The sequence below is a fragment of the Tachyglossus aculeatus genome, unplaced genomic scaffold (assembly GCF_015852505.1).
Source record: "Tachyglossus aculeatus isolate mTacAcu1 unplaced genomic scaffold, mTacAcu1.pri scaffold_1_arrow_ctg1, whole genome shotgun sequence".
NCBI classification, from domain to species: Eukaryota; Metazoa; Chordata; class Mammalia; order Monotremata; family Tachyglossidae; genus Tachyglossus; species Tachyglossus aculeatus.
The window spans coordinates 180,771-201,404 of NW_024044915.1; the positions used below are offsets into that span (position 1 = coordinate 180,771).

A 20,634-nucleotide genomic window follows, 5' to 3' on the forward strand; every position below is an offset into this window, starting at 1 on the left:
CGGGGGGGTGCTCATTTCAGGTGCTTTCTTTATTAGGTTTCCTGCGGGGCGGCGATTCCGAGGCGGGCGGTCCCGATCGACGACGCGGGGCTCGAACTGGGGAGCGGAGAGGCACAGTTGGGGCTCCCCCCCCCGACCCTTCCCCGGGGAGAGCGGGACTCGGCGGCCGGGGGTGGGGCCCTAGCCGGGTCGCCCCTTTCCCCGAGTCCTAGGTGTCTTTGGATAATGGCAAAGTGCATTTCTGAACGGAGGGCTGACCCTAACCCGGCCCCCGCGGAGACCCCCTTCTTCCCCCCCCCGATGACACCCCCGGAAGGGCCAACAGTGGGGGAGAGAAGGAAATGTGGCCCCGGAGGCGTCTGGGAATCTCCCTCCGGCCTCCCCCAAAATCCCTCGGGGACGGGGATGCGGCCCCGGGTTGGGCGTCCACACGGCTGAAGGACGAGGCCGGTGGTGGTTCGCGGCTCTGGGGACGGAGGGGCTCGGGCCAGACCGGGGTGAAGCCGAGGGAGAGACAGAGAGGGATGGAGGGACGGGAGCCGCCCGTGGGGTAGCGGCGGGGTTCGGCTTCGGGGTGACGGCGGGCATCGACCGCCCGCTCCGCCCGAGGCCCGGAGCCGGGCACCCCTTCCTCGCGTTACCGCGGTGCCGGGCCGTCCGGACCAGAAATAGGGTGTGGGGCCGAGCGGGACGGCGGGAAAGGGGGGGGAATGGGAGGAATTCGTCCGAGCGGCAGGCCCAACAGGGGCCTTCTTTTAACTTGAGGCGGAAAGGGAAAAATGAAAACTTCTCCAGGCAGGGATTCCTCACCGCTCGGACCTTACAACCCAGGCGGATCCTGGAATCTCACCCTGCTTTGCCAGCGGCGCGGGTGGAGGGCGGGGGCGGGTGAGAAAGGAAAGAGTATCTCCACGAAAAACAACCGTACCCAAAATATGGGGGGGAAGGAAAGGGAAAAACAATCCGACACCATGCCAGTCGTCAAGGGGACAGGGTTCTGCGCCGACGGAGACCGGGGTGACTCTACGGAAACCGGGAGGGCGGAGGGGAGAATCCCGAGGAATTCCGGCGGGGAGGGGGATGGAGACGGGAGGCGATGAGAGGGGCCGGGAAAGGGCAGAATATAAATTAGAACTGAAAACCAAACCAAACTACAGTGGGGGGGAAAAAAATAACCAGGGAAGGCGAGGCAGACGGCCGGACGGAGAGAGAGAGGGGGACACAAAGGGCAGCAGCCGCTGCGGAGGGGGCCGGGGGGCTGCCCGGAGGCTCTCTGGGGTCTGGCCCGCACTCAAAATACTTGCACACCCCTTCACGCCAGCGAGGAAGATTGTTGTCAACCGGGGTGGAGGCTGGGGAGGGGAAGAGGTCCAGTTTCGGGGTGAAACTAAGCGTCGCGGGCGCCCACCTCGGAGGTCTCGGGGGTCCGCCCCCCGCCCCCCGCCGTCAGCGGTCAGCCCGAGGCTTCATCGCGGGGGGCCGGGCCGGGGGCCGGGGGGGGTCGGACGTCAGGCTCTGGGAAGACTGCACATCTCGCAGTGGTCTGTGCCCGGCTGGTTCATGAAGGTGCAGTGCTGGCAGGCCCACATGGCCGAGGCGGAGGCCGAGGCGGAGGAGGCCGAGGCCGAGGAGGAGGCCGAGGCGGCCGAGGAGGCGGAGGCGGGCCCCGGACCCCCGCTGACCCCGTACTCCGGCAGGCCTGGAAGCTGGACCCCGACCGTGCCTGGGGGGGGACAGGGAGAGAAGCCCGCATCCCGTCGGACGTCGCATCCCGGCCCCCTTCGCCCGCGCACGCCTCCCTCCTGTCCCTCCGAGCCCGGAAGACGCTCACGCGCCCCCTCACTCTTTCATTCATTCACTTGGATTGAATTGAGCGTTCTCAGCGCTTAGAACAGTGCTTTGCACATAGTAAGCACTTTATAAATGCCATCATTATTATTATTATGACTGTTCGCCGTTCAGAGCACTGTGCTAAGTGGTTGGGAGAGTCCTGCGGCTGTGAGATCGGGAGAGCCCGGACCCTCCGCAGACCGTAATCATTAAGCACTGAACGGACGCCAAGCAGCGTGGCCCAGTGGCTAGAGCCCGCCGCTGGGTGACCTTGGGCAAGTCCCTTCTCTGGGCCTCGGTTCCTTCGTCTGTAAAATGGGGACGGAGAGGGACCCACGTGGGACAGGTGGGTCTCCCCCGGCGCTCAGTACGGTGCCGGGCACCCAGAGAGCGCTTCGTCGACACCACAGTGACGATGACGATCGTTTCGGGCCCTTAGGGCCCCAGGGCCGTCCGTCCGGCTACAGCAGCCGGGCCGGCGGACCCTCACTGACGCCTGCCCGGGGAGGAATCGTGGGCAGGAGATTTGGGCTCGCGGCTTCGCGCTCTATCCGTCATCCTCCCTCCCATCCCCACGGCCCCCGTGTTATCATCATCAAGTGCCGTCGAACAGTTTCCCATTCACGGCAACTCTACGGCTCCATTTTCCCCAGAACGTCCGGTCCTCTGCCTGTAATCCGTAACCTCGCGGAGGGTTCTTCCGTTACCGCCGTTCCGCTTTCTATCCACCTAGCTCCCGGTCTCCCTGCCACGTTTTCCCCGGACTCGTCCTGGCGTTACCGCCTTTCCCGGAGAACGAGCCCTCCTGATAACGTGTCCAAAATACGCTAATCGTTTGAGAAGTGGCGCGGCTCAGTGGGCAGAGCCCGGGCTTGGGAGTCAGAGGTCGTGGGTTCTAATCCCGACCCCGCCGCTTGTCAGCTGTGGGACCCTGGGCAAGTCACTTCACTTCTGTGGGCCTCTGTGACTTCATCTGGAAAATGGGGATGAAGACTGGAAGCCCCACGCGGGACAACCTGATCACCTGGTATCGTTCCCGGCGCTTAGCACGGCGCCTGGCACATGGTAAGCGCTTAACAAATGCCAACGTTATTATTATTATTATTTGGCCTTCCAAAGGCCAATCTGCCTCCGTTCGCTCCGAAACCCACAGGCCTGGAGAAGTGAAGCGACCTTCCCAGAGTCACCCAGCTGACAACTGGGAAGCAGCGTGGCTCAGTGGGAAGAGCCCGGGCTTTGGAGTCAGAGGTCAGGGGTTAGAATTCCAGCTCTGCCACATGTCTGCTGTGTGACCTTGGGTACGTCACTTAATTTCTCTGAGCCTCAGTTACCCCATCTGTAAAATGGGGATTAAGACTGTGAGCCCCATGTGGGACAACCTGGTCACCTTGTATCCCCCCCCCCAGCGCTTAGAACAGTGCTTTGCACATAGGAAGCGCTTAACAAATGCCATCATTATTATTATTATCTGCTTGTCTTGGGGGCATTCGCGAAACCCTTCTCCCCATTTCCACAGCATCTTTCGAGCCTATTTTCTCCCCGTCCGGCTTCCGGGTCCATCCGCCATCGCCGGGAAACGCCACAGGTGGACCTCTGGAATTAATTCATTTCTACTCCCGCCGGTCGTGGGCAGGGGACGTGCCCGTTTCCGCCGCACGCAGTAAGCGCTCGATAAATGCGACCGAGACGATGGAGGAGGGGGGCAGAGAGCGGGCGGCACTTACTACAGAGCTGCTCGATAGTGGCCCACTGCTCCGACTTCTTCCACGTCTGGGCCAGTTCCTCGTTCCGGGTGCGGACGGCCTCCAGCAGCAAACTCATGCTGTCCTGCAAGAGCCCGGGCGATGGGCACGCGCCGTGGGACACCCCTCAATCCCGGCCCCGCTCTCCTGGCCGGCAGGGATCGTGTCCTCGTGGCTGCGGCCTTCCCAGACTGAGCCCCATCCCCTCCCCACGGCACCTGCATGTACAGCTTTATTACTCTATTTATTTCACTTGTCCATATTTACTATTCTATTTATTTCATTTGGCTAATACATCTTGTTTTGTCGTCTGTCTCCCCCTCCTACGCTGGGAGCCCGTTGTTGGGTAGGGACCGCCCCTACATGTTGCCAACTTGGACTTCCCAAGCGCTTAGTCCAGTGCTCTGCGCACACTAAGCGCTCAATAAATACGACTGACTGAATGAAAGGGGGCTGGGTTCTAATTCCGCCTCCGCCGCGCCTCTGCGGGGTGACCTCGGGCAAGGCACCTCGCCTCGCCGGACCTCATCTGGAAAATGGGGACGAAGACTCCCCCAGCTTCAATCAATCAATCGTATTTATTGAGCGCTTACTGTGTGCAGAGCACTGTACTAAGCGCTTGGGAAGTATAAGTTGGCACTGTTCCAAGCACTGGAGATATATATATATATATATATATATATATATATATATATATATATATATATATATATATATATATATATATATATATATGTTTGAATATAGACAATGGCAATCAATCAATTGTATTTATTGAGCGCTTACTGTGTGCAGAGCACTGTACTAAGCGCTTGGGAAGTACAAGTTGGCACTGTTCTAAGCACTCATTATATGTATATATATTTGAATACATACAATGGATATATGGATATATATGTTTGTAAGTATATATGTTTGTATAGATTTATTACTCTATTTTACTTGAACATATTTACTATTCTATATAAATCTGTCCAATCAATCGTATTTATTGAGCGCTTACTGTGTGCAGAGCACTGTACTAAGCGCTTAAGTAAAATAAAATAGAGTAATCAATCTGTACAAACATATATACTTACAAACATATATATATATATATACATATTTACTATTCTGATATATATGTTTGTAAGTATATATGTTTGTACAGATTGATTACTCTATTTTACTTGGACAGATTTACTATTCTATTTACTTTACTTTGTTAATGTGTTTTGTTGTCCGTCTCCCCCTTCTAGACTGTGAGCCCGCTGTTTAGTAGGGACCGTCTCTCTATGCTCCCAACTCGCCCTTCCCAGGTGCTTAGTACAGTGCTCTGCACAGAGTAAGCGCTCAATAATCAATCAATCAATCGTATTTATTGAGCGCTTACTATGTGCAGAGCACTGTACTAAGCGCTTGGGAAGTACAAATTGGCAACACACAGAGACGGTCCCTACCCAACAGTGGGCTCACAGTCTAAAAGGGGGAGACAGAGAACAGAACCAAACATACCAACAAAATAAAATAAATAGGATAGAAATGTACAAGTAAAATAAATAAGTAAATAAATAAATAGAGTAATAAATATGTACAACCATATATACATATATACAGGTGCTGTGGGGAAGGGAAGGAGGTAAGATGGGGGGATGGAGAGATGGATGGAGATAAATACGATCGATTGATTGATTGATTGATTGGTAAATACGACTGAATGAAAAAGCGGCGCCCGGCCCCGGGCCCTCCCGTACCTGCAGGGGCATGACTTCGTTGGTGACCAGGAAGAGCAGCAGGTGGAAGTCCGAGATGACGTCCAGGAAAACGGAAGTGGGGTTCTGGGCCAGGTAAGTGGCCAGGCTGTGGAAATCCTGCGGGCCGGGAAGCGCTCAGTAAATACCACCGGTCGGCCGGCCGGGGAACGGGCCCCCCCAACTCTGCCGTCCGGGACTCTCTCCCGGGCTTGGACCGCTGCTCCGCACTCGGTAAGCGCTCACTAAATCCCATCGGGTTGATGGAGCGAGAGGCCGGCCCGTCACAGGTGGGCAGGGGACGGGGCGGCCTCTCTTGTTGTACTGGACTTCCCAGGCGCTTAGTCCAGTGCTCTGCACACAGTAAGCGCTCAATAAATACGACTGACGATGATGACGCTCCCGGGCAGCGCTCCGGAAACGTCAACCACCGATTGGTCTGGCGGGACGGGGGGGGGGGGGGGAAGCTCCTCACCTGCGTCTCTCCGAGGACGTCGCGGTTCTCGATGGGGAAGGGGCTTTGAGAAATGGAGAACGTGTAAACCGGATCCTTGGGGAAGGTCGTCGTGATCTGAGCCAACGGAAAACGGCGAGCGGTTACCGGGGTCCCCGCGCTCGCACCGTACTGAGCGCTGGGGGACATCCCAGCTCCTTCCGCAACTTGCGGGAGCATGCACGACGCCCTCCCTCCCCTTCCCCGGGGCTCCTCTCTGACATCCAGCGCTTAGAACAGTGCTTTGCACGTAGTGAGCGCTTAAAAAACCCCATCATCGTCATTACGGGACGATAACGACGGCGATAATAACCGTATCGTCGGGTAGGCGTTCACAACATGTCGAGAACTGGGCAAGATCCGCAATCCTTCCGGAATTCCCAGTCGCATGACGTCTTCCCTCCCCCAATCCCAGGCCGTTCTCCGACCCGCGATAACCACAATAATCCCGCTGTCGGGTAGGGACCGTCTCTCTATGCTGCCAACTTGTACTTCCCAAGCGCTTAGTACAGTGCTCTGCACACAGTAAGCGCCCAATAAATACGATTGGATGAATGAATGAATGAATAATAATAATCGCGGTATCCGCTGAGCGCCTATGACGCCGAGCGGGGCACCGCGCTGAGCACCGGGGGCAAGCCGAGCCCATCGGGTCGGACGCCGCCCTCGTCCCGCACGGGGCTCCCGGTCTCAATCCCCGCTTCCCGGAGGAGGCCCGGAAGGGAAGCAGCGGGGCTCAGTGGGAAGAGCCCGGGCTTGGGAGTCAGCGGTCATGGGTTCGAATCCCGGCTCCGCCAACTGTCCGCTTGGGTTGGACAAGTCTCTGGGCCTCAGTGACCTCATCTGTAAAATGGGGATTAAGACTGTGAGCCCCCCGTGGGACAACCTGATCACCTTGTAACCTCCCCAGCGCTTAGAACAGTGCTTTGCACATAGTAAGCGCTTAATAAATGCCACCACTATTATTATTATTATTATTACTTAAAGTCTCCGGGCCTCAGTTCCCTCATCTGTAAAATGGGGACTAAGAGCGTGAGCCCCCCGTGGGACAACCTGATCACCTTGTAACCTCCCCAGCGCTTAGAACAGTGCTTTGCACATAGTAAGCGCTTAATAAATGCCAACATTATTATTATTATTATTATTTCCGGAGGTCACCGGGCCCACCTGGGGGGGGGGGGGGATTAGCCGCCCCCGGCCCCCCGGGTGGGGGTGGGCACTTACATCTATGATCAGGTACTCCACGGGCAGGGGACGGGCCAGCTGGGTGATCTCGTTGCCGAACTTGTCGATATCCTGAAACGGGGAAGGGGGCAGAGGTCAGAGGTCAGGTGCTCCCGCCCCACACCGGTGGCCCCGTCGTTCCCCGGGGACCTCCACTACAGCCCCGGTGAGCGGCCGGGGTGGGCCCCGATAACGGCAGAGGGGCCGCGGGGCGTCAGGTACTCCACAAACATATACACATATACATACAGTCTTTTAGACTGTGAGCCCACTCTTTGAGACTGTGAGCCCACTGTTGGGTAGGGACTGTCTCTATATGTTGCCAACTTGGACTTCCCAAGCGCTTAGTCCAGTGCTCCGCACACAGTAAGCGCTCAGTAAATACGATTGATGATATACAGGTGCTGTGGGGAAGGGAAGGAGGTAAGACGGGCTGGGGCGGGCCCTCACCTGGCGGAAGACGTCGAGGAGGTACTACTCGCGGCTCGACTGCTTGGCGCGCGGCGTGTTTGCGTGTGGGTGCCGCGCGCGCGGGCTCTCACCTTGTAGAAGACGTCGGGGACGTACTGCTCGCTGCTGGACTCCTTGGCGTAGCCCAGCTCCGGGGCGTCCCGGCAGGGCAGCAGGCACTCGTCGCGGACCAGGGCCATGCACTGGTTGGACACCTGGTAGCCCTCGAAGTGGACCTGGTTATCCGGGCCGCCTGGGGTGGGGGGGGGGACCGAAGCGCGGGGGGATTTTCCGAGTCTCGGCTTCGGCCCGGGTCCGTCTAGCCCCCCAGCCGACCCCGAGATCCACCGGCCGGTGGGGTTTAGGGAGCGATTACGGCGCGCGGGGCTGCGGACTGGGCGCCCGGGGGAGAGGCGGTCACAACGGAGTCCACCCCGGGGGTTGCGGCCACCTCGGCGCTTAGTCCGGTGGCCAGGGATGAGGGCGGAGAGTGGGGCTCGAAGGGGGCCGGGGTGGCCTATAATAATACTAATCGGGGGTTGCGACCACCACCGTGCTTAGTCCGGTGGCCAGGGATGAGGGCAGGGAGTAGGGCTCAAAGGGGGCCGGGGTGGCCTATAATAATACTAATCGGGGGTTGCGACCACCATCGCGCTTAGTCCGGTGGCCAGGGATGAGGGCGGGGAGTGGGGCTCGAAGGGGGCCGGGGTGTCCTATAATAATACTAATTGGGGGTTGCGACCGCCATCGCGCTTAGTCCGGTGGCCAGGGATGAGGGCAGGGAGTGGGGCTCGAAGGGGGCCGGGGTGTCCTATAATAATACTAATCGGGGGTTGCGACCACCATCGCACTTAGTCCGGTGGCCAGGGATGAGGGCGGGGAGTGGGGCTCAAAGGGGGCCAGGGTGTCCTATAATAATACTAATACTAATAATAACAATAATGGCATTTATTAAGCACTTACTATAATAATAATAATGTTGGTATTTGTTAAGCGCTTACTATGTGCCAAGCACTGTTCTAAGCACTGGGGGAGATACAAGGTCATCAGGTTGTCCCACATGGGGCTCACAGGCTTCATCCCCATATTACAGATGAGGGCACTGAGGCCCAGAGAAGCGAAGTGGCTTGCCCAAAGTTACACAGCTGACAAGTGGCGGAGCCGGGATTTGAACTCATGACCTCTGACTCCAGAGCCCATGCTTTTGCCGCTGAGCCCACGCTGCAAAGCACTGTCCTAAGTGCTGGGGAATTTACAAGGTGATCAGGTTGTCCCTCAGGGGGCTCACAGTCTTAATCCCCATTTTACAGAGGAGGGAACTGAGGCCCAGAGAAGTGAAGTGGCTTGCCCAAAGTTTCACAGCTGACAAGTGGCGGAGCCGGGATTTGAACTCATGACCTCTGGCTCCAGAGCCCGGGCTCTTTCCACTGAGCCCACGCTGCAAAGCACTGTTCTAAGCGCTGGGGAATTTACAAGGTGATCGGGTTGTCCCGCTGCGGGGGGCTCACAGTCTTCATCCCCATTTTCCAGAGGAGGGAACTGAGGCCCAGAGAAGTGAAGCGACTTGCCCAGAGTCACACAGCTGACCAGCGGCGGAGCCGGGATTTGAACCGATGGCCTCTGACTTCAAAGCCCGGGCTCTGTCCAGTGAGCCACGCTGCTTCCCTACTTCCCAAGCGCTTAGTACAGTGCTCTGCACACAGGAAGCGCTCGGTATCCGTTAAGCGCTTACTATGTGCCAAGCACCGTTCAAGTTACAAGGTAATCGGGTTGTCCCCCGTGGGGCTCCCAGTCTTCATCCCCATTTTCCAGACTTTGCACATAGTAAGAGCTTAACAAATGTCATTATTATTATTATTATTATTATGAGGCCACCGAGGCTCAGAGACGGCGGAGCAGGGATTAGAACCCACGACCTCTGATTCCCAAGCCCGGGCTCTTGCCACTAAGCCACGCTGCTTCTCCCTTCGTTAAGCGCTTACTACGTGCCAAGCACTGTTCTAAGCGCCGGGGGAGATACAAGGTGATCAGGTTGTCCCCCGTGGGGCTCTCGGTCTCCACCCCCGTTTTCCGGGTGAGGAAACTGAGGCCCAGGGCTCGCCCTGTACCTGTGGCCACGGCCGTGACGAACTTGGATCCGAAGTGTCCGTCCGGGGAGAGCCGACACATGTTGGGGTGCTTGTTCTGGAAGTTTCCGGCGGTGATGCACTCCTCGGCGCTCAGAAAGTACGTGTCCTACCGCGAGACAAGCGCCGCGCCGTCGGGTTTTTCCACAGCCCGACGCGGCCCCCGCCCCTTCCTCGCTTAATAATCGGAATAACGACCGTAAATAAGATTTATGATGCCGACGAGAAGGGCGTTTGTTAAGCGACAAGGACCAGTCCAAGCTTCTAAGCGCCGGGGTAGATACAAGTTAATAATAATAGTAAAAAATATAATTGTGGTCCTTGTCAAACGCTTACGTGTCAGGCACTAAGCGCTGGGGTAGATCCAAGCTGATTCCTCCATTCAATCGTATTTATTGAGCGCTTACTGTGCGCAGAGCACTGTACTAAGCACTTGGGAATACAACAATAAACAGATACGTTCCCTGCCCGCAGCAGGCTTACAGTCTAGATGGGGCCGGGGGTGGCACTGAACATAGCCCCCGTCCCCCACGAGGCTCACGCTCTTAATCCCCGTTTTTCCGGCGAGGAAACTGAGGCCCAGAGAAGTGAGGTGAATCATTCATTCATTCATTCAGTCGTATTGATTGAGCGCTTACTGTGTGCGGAGCACTGGACTAAGCGCTTGGGAAATATAAGTTGGCAACATATAGAGACGGTCCCTACCCAACAGCGGGCTCAAGGCCTAGGGAATAATAATAATAATAATAATGGTCGTATTTGTTAAGCGCTTACTATGTGCCGAGCATTGTTCTAAGCGCTGGAGTAGATACAAGGTGATCAGGTTGTCCCACGTGGAGCTCACAATCTTCACCCCCATTTTTCAGATAATAATAATAATAATAATGATGATGGTATTTGTTAAGCGCTTACTATGTGCAAAGCACTGTTCTAAGCGCTGGGGGGGAATACACTAAGGTCACGCAACAGACAAGGGCTGGAGCCGGGATTAGAACCCAGGTCTTCTGACCCTCGGTCCTCCCCCGCCACTGTAGCGAGGAGGAAACCGAGGCCCGGAGGAGTGAGGAGACTCGCCCGAGGGTCCCGGGATTCGAACCCGGGGCCGCGCCGCTTCTCCCTTACCTTGTTGCGGCTGTAGCGGACCGTTCCCTTCCGCGTGTCTTCGGAGACGAGGTCGGTAAATATCCAGCCAACCTGGGAGGGAGAAAGAGACCGCAACCACAGCGATTCCGACGCGAGAACCGTCATGGACGGTTTCCGTCCCCTGAGGGACGTCGGCTTAGTAATAAATAATAATAATAATAATAATAATGGTATTTGTTAAGTGCTTACTATATGCAAAGCACTGTTCTAAGTGCTGGGGAGGTTACAAGGTGATCAGGCTGTCCCACGGGGGGCTCACCGTCTTCATCCCCATTTTACAGATGAGGCAACTGAGGCCCAGAGAAGTGAAGTGACTTGCCCAAAGTCACCCAGCTGACAGTTGGCGGAGCCGGGATTTGAACCCATGACCTCTGACTCCCAAGCCCGGGCTCTTCTCACTGAGCCACACTACTACTACTACTACTACTAATAATAATAATAATAGTGCTTGTTAAGCGCTTACTATGTGCCCGGCACTGTTCTAAGCGGTGGGGTGGACACGGTCCCTGTCCCCCGTGGGGCTCACAGTCTTCACGCTTCGAGAAGCAGCGTGGCTCAGTGGAAAGAGCCCGGGCTTCGGAGTCAGAGGTCATGGGTTCAAATCCCGGCTCTGCCCCTTGTCAGCTGTGTGACTTTGAGCAAGTCCCTTCACTTCTCCGGGCCTCAGTTGCCTCATCGGGAAAATGGGGATTAAGACCATGAGCCCCCGCCATGGGACAACCTGATCACCTTGTAACCTCCCCAGCGCTTAAAACAGTGCTTGGCACATAGTAAGCGCTTAATAAATGCCATCGTTATTATTATTATTAAGCCCTGTTCTAGAGATGAGGGAACCGAGGCCCAGAGAAACGAAGTGACGGCACTGTGCTAAGCGCTGGGGTGGATCCGACCCACTCGACTTGGCTTGGCTCTCCCCCGGGGCCGGCACATAGGAGGCACTTGAGAAATACCATAAATAAAAGAGAAAGAGAGAAAGAAAGGTCGACGGGCCCCGTGACCCTGGGAGCCGATGGAGGGAAGAAAAGAATCAGCAAGGCCCACGGGGGTCCTGGATCGGCGTCTCCAGGACCTGAGCTCCGAGGGAGGGAGAGGGGGTGAGACAGTGTGTTTGTGTGTGTTTGTGTGAAGATACAAGCTCCAGGAAGGAGGGGAGTGGGTGTGTTTGCATGGGACAACACGCAAAGTCCGGGGGAGGCAGGGTGTATGTGTGTAGACATTCCTGGAGGGAATTCGGCGGGGTGGGTGTGTGCGTTTGTGTGGGGCAGGACACGAGCTCGGAGGGAGGGAGAGGGTGTGATGTGTCTCATACTAGGCCCAAGTTCAGGGGCTGTGGGGAGAGGGGAGGGTGCCTCAATCTCCTGGGGGCAGGATGTGGGCCGGACCACCCCCGCCCCCACCAAAATAAAATGGGAGAGCAGGAGGAGGAGCGGGAGGGCCACGTAGCCGAGCTGGCGGAAGGCGGCCCGGGCTGAGGAAAAAGGTCAGGATGAGACCCTTCCTCTCTTACCAGGGTTACGGTTGTGTCAACACACACCCTTCTGACCCCCCATCACCCCTGGTCCTTCTTTCCTTTTTCTTTTCTCTTTCTTTCTTCCTTCTTTCTCTCTTTCTTTCCTTCCTTTTCTTTCCTTCCTTCCTTTTTTCCATCCTTCCTTTCCTTTCTCTTTCCTTCCTTCCTCTCTCTCTTTCCTTCCTTCCCTTTCTCTTTCCTTCCTTCCTTCCTCTTTCCTTTCTTTCTTTCCTTCCTCTTTCCTTTTTCTCTTTCCTTCCTTCCTCTTTCTATCATATTTATTGAGCGCTTACTGTGTGCAGTGTGTCCTTCCTTTGTTTCTCTTTCCTTCCTTCCTTTCTTTTCCTTCCCTCCTTCCTTCCTCTTTCCTTTCTTTCCTTCCTTCCTTTCTCCTTTCTCTCTTTCATTCCTTCCTTCCTCTCTTCTCTTTCCTTCCTTCCTCTTTCCTTCTTTCCTTTCTCTTTTTTTCTTTCTCTTTCCTTCCTTCTTTCTTTCCTTTCCTTCCTTCCTTCCCTCCCTCTCCCTCTTCCCAGAGTAAACCCCCAAGGGGCCATTTGGATGGTGCCCGCCTTGTGTCTTGCCCCAGGGTGACTGGGGAAATCCATCCCATCCATCTAGGGCCCATCCATCCCCGAGGCTCGACCCGCTCCAGTCCCCCTCCCCCCGGCCCACGGGACCGCCGCCCGCCAGGAAGGGCGGCCCTACCTTTCTCAGGCCCAGTTTGGCGGCCATCTCATCCACCACCTCGGCTTTGGGGTCTTCCAGGAGTTCTAGGCTGTTCTGCGTACCGATCTGGGGGGGACGGAGGGGAGGGGAGACAGGGAGGGAGGGAGGGAGGGAGAACACACGCGCGTCACTGAGAGACTGGCAGCAGTGTGCCTCAGCGGCAACAGCCCGGGCTTGGAAGTTCTAACAATCCTTAAAATCCTTAGATTGTAAGGATTACAAGGATTACAACCTAAGAATCAATCAATCAATCGTATTTATTGAGCGCTTACTGTGTGCAGAGCACTGTACTAAGCGCTTGGGAAGTACAAGTTGGCAACATATAGAGACAATCCTAACAACCCTCCTTCCTCACCCCCTCCTCCCCCCTCCATCCCTCCCCCCGCCTTACCCCCTTCCCTTCCCCACAGCACTTGTATATATGTTTGTACATATTTATTACTCTATTTATTTTACTTGTACATGGCTATTCTATTTAGTTTATCTTGTTAATATGTTTGGTTTTGTTCTCTGTCTCCCCCTTCTAGACTGTGAGCCCACTGTTGGGTAGGGACCATCTCTATATGTTGCCAACTTGGACTTCCCAAGTGCTTAGTACAGTGCTCTGCACAGAGTAAGCACTCAATAAATACGATTGATTGATTACTTTGAACGGACTTCAAAATTTTCAGGGAATCTGCTGAAATTCGGTCTCGGAGCACCGTTCATTCGCTGAGCGCTTACTATGTGTAGAGCACTGTACTAAGCGCTTGGAAAGTACAATTCGGCAACAGGCAGAGGCAATCCCTACCCGACAACGGGCTCGCAGTCTAGAAGGGGGAGACAGACAACAAAACCAAACAAGGAGACGGCGTTGATAGCTTTCAAACTCTTGTCTCCGAGAGCACTCTCCCCTTCAAATTTTGGAGGGAGACGTGTGCTGTATTTTACTCCCCTGAGCACTCAGTACAGCGCTCTGCAAAGAGTAGGCGTGCAATAAATACCCCCGATTGATTGTGTGAGCTTGTCCGGGGAATGTGTTCCACTGCCAAGCACTGCTCTAAGCGCTGGGGGAGAGACAAGGTGATCAGGTTGTCCCACGTGGGGCTCACAGTCTTCATCCCCATTTTCCAGGTGAGGGAACTGAGGCCCAGAGAAGTGAAGTGACTTCCCCAAAGTCACACAGTATTCATTCAAACGTATTCACTGAGTGCTTATTGTGTGCAGGGTAATAATAATAACAACAATGATGGCATTTATTAAGCGCTTACTATGTGCAAAGCCCCGTTCTAAGCACTGGGGAGGCTACAAAGTGATCAGGTTGTCCCACAGAGGGCTCACAGTCAATCCCCATTTGACAGATGAGGGAACTGAGGCCCAGAGAAGTGAAGTGACTGGCCCAAAGTCACCCAGCTGACAATTGGCGGAGCCGGGATTTGAACCCACGACCTCTGCCTCCAAAGCCGGGCTCTTTCCACTGAGCCACGCGGCCTCAGGGTACTGTACTGAGCGCTTGGAAAGTACAATGTGGCAACAGATAGAAACAATCCCTACCCGGCTCACAGTCTAGAAGGGGGAGACGGACAACAAGACAAAACAAGTAGACGGGCCTCAATGGCATCGATATAAATAGAATTATAGATACACGTTATTAATAAAATAAATAGAATAATAAATATGTACACATATACCCAAGTGCCGTGAGGCGGGGAGGGAGGGAGTCGGGGCGATGGGGAGGAGGAGAAGAGGAAAAAGCAGGAGGGCGAAGTCACCAGGCCGTGCCGTTTCTCTTACAATAATTACCGTACTTGGGAAAGAGTGTACGACGTGAGCCCACTGTTGGGTAGGGACTGTCTCTATATGTTGCCAACTTGTACTTCCCAAGCGCTTAGTACAGTGCTCTGCACACAGTAAGCGCTCAATAAATACGATTGATTGACTGATTGGGGAGAGGACAAGACAAAAACAGTCCGACGCATTCCCTGCCCACAACCGGCCTCCGGTCTAGAGGGGGCTCGGGGTTGCGAGGGGGTCTTGCGTCTACCCGGCGCTTAGAACGTAGTAAGCGCTTAACGGATACCAAAAATTACTAAAATTATTCATCATCATCATCAATCGTATTTATTGAGCGCTTACTGTGTGCAGAGCACTGTACTAAGCGCTTGGGAAGTATAATTTGGCAACATATAGAGACAGTCCCTACCCAACAGTGGGCTCACAGTCTAAAAGGCACAGTCACAGTCTAAATTATTACTATTATCACCTACCCCAGGGCTGAGTCCAGCGACTCACAGATAATAATAATAATAATAATGGCATTTGTTAAGCGCTTACTACGTGCAAAGCACCGTTCTAAGCGCTGGGGGGGATACAGTGTGATCAAGTTGTCCCACGTGGGGCTCACAGTCTTAATCCCCGTTTTTACAGATGAGGCAACTGAGGCTCAGAGAAGTTAAGTGACTTGCCCAAGGTCACACAGCAGACTTGTGGTGGAGCCGGGATTCGATACCAAAGGGGTGTGGGGAGGAGGGGGGAGCGTGTTGGGGGGTGTTTGTCGGTGTGTGTGTGTGTGTGTGTGCGCGCCTCACCTGGGGGGGCTCGTAGATGAGGGCCACCTCGGCTCTGATGCCCAGGGGGATGTCTTTGTGCTCCGTGTAGCGGCCGTACAGGTAGCCGAAGTGCTGGCTGCCCGTTTTCCTCCAGAAGTCCAGGAAGCGGTCGGCGATGGTGTGGTTCTCGAACATGATGTTGTCCACGTGCCTGTATTTCTGGGCGAGCGCGGGCCCGGGGGCGGGTGGGTGGTGGGGGTGAGGGGGCATCCCCCCCCCCCGGCCCGGCCCCCGAGAGCCCGCCGCCGCCTCCCCGCCCGGCTCACCTGCCTGTTGAGGGTGATGGCGCTGGGCTGGCACTTGGTACAGATGCCGTTGGGCCAGGGCAGGTGCTCCTCGCAGCCCGACTTGATCTTGCAGCTGATGTTCTCCAGGGCCACAAACTTCCCTCTGGGTGGAAAGACCACCAAAGAACAGTGCTTTGCACATGGTAAGCGCTTAATAAATGCCATCATTTGCTCATAAATAAATTTATTTATTTATCTATATGTGTATATATGCTTGTACATATTTATTACTCTATTTATTTTACTTGTACATGCCTATTCATTTATTTATAAATTTATTCATTTATTTATTTATTTATTTATGTGTGTGTATATGTTTGTACATATTTATTACTCTATTTATTTATTTTACTTGTACATGCCTATTCATTCATTTATAAAGTTATTTATTTATGTATTTATTTATTTGTGTGTGTGTATGCTTGTACATATTTATTACTCTATTTATTTATTTATTTTACTTGTACATGCCTATTCATTTGTAAATTTATTCATTTATTTATTTATATACGTGTGTATGTGCTTGTACATATTTATTAATCTATTTATTTTACTTGTACATACCTATTCATTTATTCATAAATTTATTTATTTATTTATTTATGTGTGTATATGTTTGTGCATATTTATTACTCTATTTATTTATTTATTTTACTTGCACATGCCTATTCATTTATCTATAAATTTATTTATTTATTTATTTATTTATTTGTGTGTGTGTATATGCTTGTACATATTTATTACTCTATTTACTTATTTTACTTGTACATACCTATTCATTCATTTATAAATACATTTATTTATTTATTTATTTTTATGTGTATATGTTTGTACATATTTATTACTCTTTATTTATTTTACTTGTACATACCTATTCATTTATTTATAAATAAATTTATTTGTTTATTTATATATATGTGTATATATGTTTGTACATATTTATTACTCTATTTATTTATTCATTTTACTTGTACATATCTGTTCATTCATTTATAAGTAAATTTGTTTATTTATTTATTTATATATGTGTGTGCATATGTTTGTACATATTTATTACTCTATTTCTTTATTTATTTTACTTGCACATATCTATTCTATTTATTTTAGTTTGTGAGTATGTTTGGTTTTGTTCTCTGTCTCCCCCTTTTAGACTGTGAGCCCACTGTTGAGTAGGGACCGTCTCTATATGTTGCCAACTTGGACTTCCCAAGCGCTTAGCACAGTGCTCTGCACACAGTAAGCGCTCAATAAATACAATTGATGATGATTACTCTATTTATTTATTTATGTATTTTACTTGTACATATCTATTCTATTTATTTTAGTTTGTTAGTATGTTTGGTTTTGTTCTCTGTCTCCCCCTTTTAGACTGTGAGCCCACTGTTGGGTAGGGGCTGTCTCTATATGTTGCCAACTTGTACTTCCCAAGCGCTTAGTACAGTGCTCTGCACACAGTTAAGCGCTCAATAAATACAATTGATTGATTGAGAGCTCACCTCCTCCAAGAGGCCTTCCCAGACTGAGCCCCCTTTCTCCTCTCCTCCTCCTCACCCCACCCGCCCTACCTCCTTCCCCTCCCCACAGCACCTGTTTATATGTTTGTACAGATTTATTACTCTATTTTACTTGTACATATTTACTACTCTATTTATTTGGTTAATGAGGTGCATTTAGCTTTAATTCTATCTATTCTGACGACTTGACACCCGTCCACATGTTTGGTTTTGTCGTCCATCTCCCCCTTCTAGACTGTGAGCCCGCTGTCGGACAGGGACAGTCTCTAAATGTCGCCGACTTGTACTTCCCAAGCGCTTAGTACAGTGCTCTGCACACATTAAGCGCTCAATACACTTGAATGAATGAATGAGTCCACCTCAGTACACCGCCCAGTAAGCGCTAGGATTTGAACGAATGAATGATTGCTCTATCGTCCTCTCCCGAGCGCTTAGCGTAGCGCTCTGCACACAGTAAAGCGCTCAGTAAATACAGCTGGTTGACGGATTCCCGGGGCAGGGCGGCCCCGGCCGCGGCCGGCCACTCACTTGTCGGCTCCTCCGGTCAGCTTCTGGATGTAGGCGTGGAAAGACATGTGCTTCACGGGCGGCTCCAAGTGATTCAGATAATCCTCGTCGAAAGGCTGCCAAAAGATATACCCGGTCCGAGGTCAAGCGCTTAGTACAGGGCTCTGCACACAGTAAGCGCTCAATAAATATGGTTGAATGAATGAGGTCGGACGGGGGGCCGGCGCTCTGATGGGACGGCCACAGCTGGAGCCCCGAGGGGGACGGGGAATACGGATCCACCTGCCCGCCCGGGAAACTCTCCGGAGTGGGGGGCGGGATTCCGGCTTATGCTCTCTGGGGAAGGGAGCGGGATTCCAGTGGGGGATGCTCTCCGGGGTAGGGAGCGGGAATTCGGATCCGGCTGCCCGCCCGCGGAGCTCTCCGGGGTGGAGGTGGGATTCTGGGGGGGACGATCTCCGGGGTAGGGAGCGGGATTCCCTTCAAGGCCCTACTGAGAGCTCACCTCCTCCAGGAGGCCTTCCCAGACTGAGCCCCTTCCTTCCTCTCCCCCTCGTCCCCCTCTCCATCCCACCATCTTACCTCCTTCCCTTCCCCACAGCACCTGTATATATGTATATATGTTTGTACATATTTATTACTCTATTTATTTATTCCTCTCCATCCCCCCGTTACCTCCTTCCCTTCCCCACAGCACCTGTATATATGTATATATGTCTGTACATATTTATTACTCTATTTATTTTACTTGTACATATCTATTCTATTTATTTTATTTTGTTAGTATGTTTGGTTTTGGGGGAGGACCATCTCTATATATTGCCAACTTGGACTTCCCGAGCGCTTAGTAAAGTGCTCTGCACACAGTAAGCGCTCAATAAATCAATCATATTTATTGATACGATTGAATGAATTTCAATCACTCAATCATACGATTGAATAAATGAGAGGACATACTAAGCGCTGGGGAGAGCCCACTAGACTGTGAGCCCACTGTCGGGTAAGGACCATCTCTATATGTTGCCAACTTGGACTTCCCAAGCGCTTAGTACAGTGCTCTGCACACAGTAAGCGCTCAATAAATCAATCATATTTACTGATACGGTTGACTGAATTTCAATCATTCAATCATACGATTGAATAAATGAGAGGACATACTAAGCGCTGGGGAGAGCCCACTAGACTGTGAGCCCACTGTCGGGTAAGGACCATCTCTATTTGTTGCCAACTTGGACTTCCCGAGCGCTTAGTACAGTGCTCTGCACACAGTAAGCGCTCAATAAATCAATCGCATTTATGGATATGGTTGAATGAATTTCAATCACTCAATCATATGATTGAATGAATGAGAGGACGATATCACAATCACCAGACACATTCCCTGTCCATAAAGAGCTACCTCGGCGTGTCCTACAGTGCCTGGCACAGAGTAGGCGCTTAACAGATATCACGATTATTATTATTATTATTGTAATTATCAATGTTAGTGTTAATAATGAGGCTCTTACCTCTAGAGGAACGCAGTGGACGCATTTTCCCAGGGGACCGTGCCGGCAGCTGGGAGAATCACAGGCCGGAAAGAAACAAACGCAGGGCGGTGAGTTTCCCATTTGGGCCGTCACCGCCTACGGCAGCGGGGCCCGCAGGACCTGGGTTCGGATCCCGGCGCCGCCTCTCCGCCCGCTGGCTGACCTTGGGCAGACCCCCGAACCCATCTTCTAGACCGTGAGCCCGCTGTTGGGTAAGAACCGTCTCTATATGTGGCCAACTTGGACTTCCCAAGCGCTTAGTACAGTGCTCTGCACACAGTAAGCGCTCAATAAATACAACTGAATGAATGAATGAATGAATGAATGAATCTACGCCTGTTTCCTCCTCCTGGCGTGAAGCAGCAGCACGGTGAAGCGGCTAGAGCCCGGGCTTGGGAGTCGGGAGGTCCCGGGTTCTAATCCCGGCCCCGCCGCTTGTCTGCTGTTTGACCTTGGGCACGCCACCTCACTTCTCTGGGCCTCAGTTCCCTCGTCTGGAAAATGGGGATCGAGACTGGGAGCCCCACGGGGGACGGGGAATGTATCTGACCTGATTCTTTTGTGTCCGCCCCAGCTCTTAGTACAGTGCCCGGCACGTAGTAAGCGCTCAACAAATGCCATTATTAGTAGTAGTAGTATTAATAATAAAAAGGGGGTGAAATCGCCATTCTCCCTTCCCCTCAGACTCAGGTGGGGCACAGATGGCTCACCCCAAGAGGGATATGGACTGTGTCTGACCTGATTTTTTTTTTGTATTCGCCCCAGTGCTTACTACAGTGCCTGGCGCATAGTAAGCGCTCAACAAATACCATTATTATTATTATTAGTTTTAAAAAGAGGGTGAAATCCCCAATTCTCCCTTCCCCTCAGCCCCGGGTGGGACAGAGATGGTTTGCCCCAAGAGGGACATGGACTGTGTCTAACCTGATTTTTTTGTATCCACCCTAGCGCTTACTACAGTGCCCGGCACGTAGTAAGCGCTCAACAAATGCCATTATTATTATTATTACTAATAATAATAATAAAAAGGGGGTGAAATCGCCATTCTCCCTTCCCCTCAGCCCCGGGTGGGACAGAGATGGTTCGTCCCAAGAGGGGCATGGACTGTGTCTGACCTGATTTTTTTGTAACCACCCCAGCGCTTACTACAGTGCCCGGCACATAGTAAGCGCTCAACAAATACCATCATTAGTTTTAGAAAAGGGGGTGAAATCCCCAATTCTCCCTTCCCCTCA

General features: G+C 52.6%; 1 protein-coding gene across 1 annotated transcript in view; it reads right to left on the reverse strand.

Annotated features, from left to right (window-relative positions):
* Positions 1–10: 10 nt before the first annotated feature.
* The window catches only part of NPLOC4 (NPL4 homolog, ubiquitin recognition factor), a 29,947-nt gene continuing 9,323 nt past the window's right edge, over positions 11–20,634 (reverse strand). The window contains exons 5-17 of the mRNA XM_038742911.1: positions 19,379–19,427; positions 17,892–17,986; positions 15,829–15,952; positions 15,542–15,721; positions 12,954–13,040; positions 10,718–10,789; positions 9,578–9,704; positions 7,562–7,722; positions 7,020–7,091; positions 5,778–5,873; positions 5,306–5,422; positions 3,555–3,657; positions 11–1,723 (exon numbers count right to left, since the gene is read on the reverse strand). Of these exons, the coding sequence (XP_038598839.1) occupies positions 1,509–1,723; positions 3,555–3,657; positions 5,306–5,422; positions 5,778–5,873; positions 7,020–7,091; positions 7,562–7,722; positions 9,578–9,704; positions 10,718–10,789; positions 12,954–13,040; positions 15,542–15,721; positions 15,829–15,952; positions 17,892–17,986; positions 19,379–19,427 (1,498 nt within the window). The 3' untranslated portion in view covers positions 11–1,508. The remainder of the gene's footprint in view (positions 1,724–3,554; positions 3,658–5,305; positions 5,423–5,777; positions 5,874–7,019; positions 7,092–7,561; positions 7,723–9,577; positions 9,705–10,717; positions 10,790–12,953; positions 13,041–15,541; positions 15,722–15,828; positions 15,953–17,891; positions 17,987–19,378; positions 19,428–20,634) is intronic.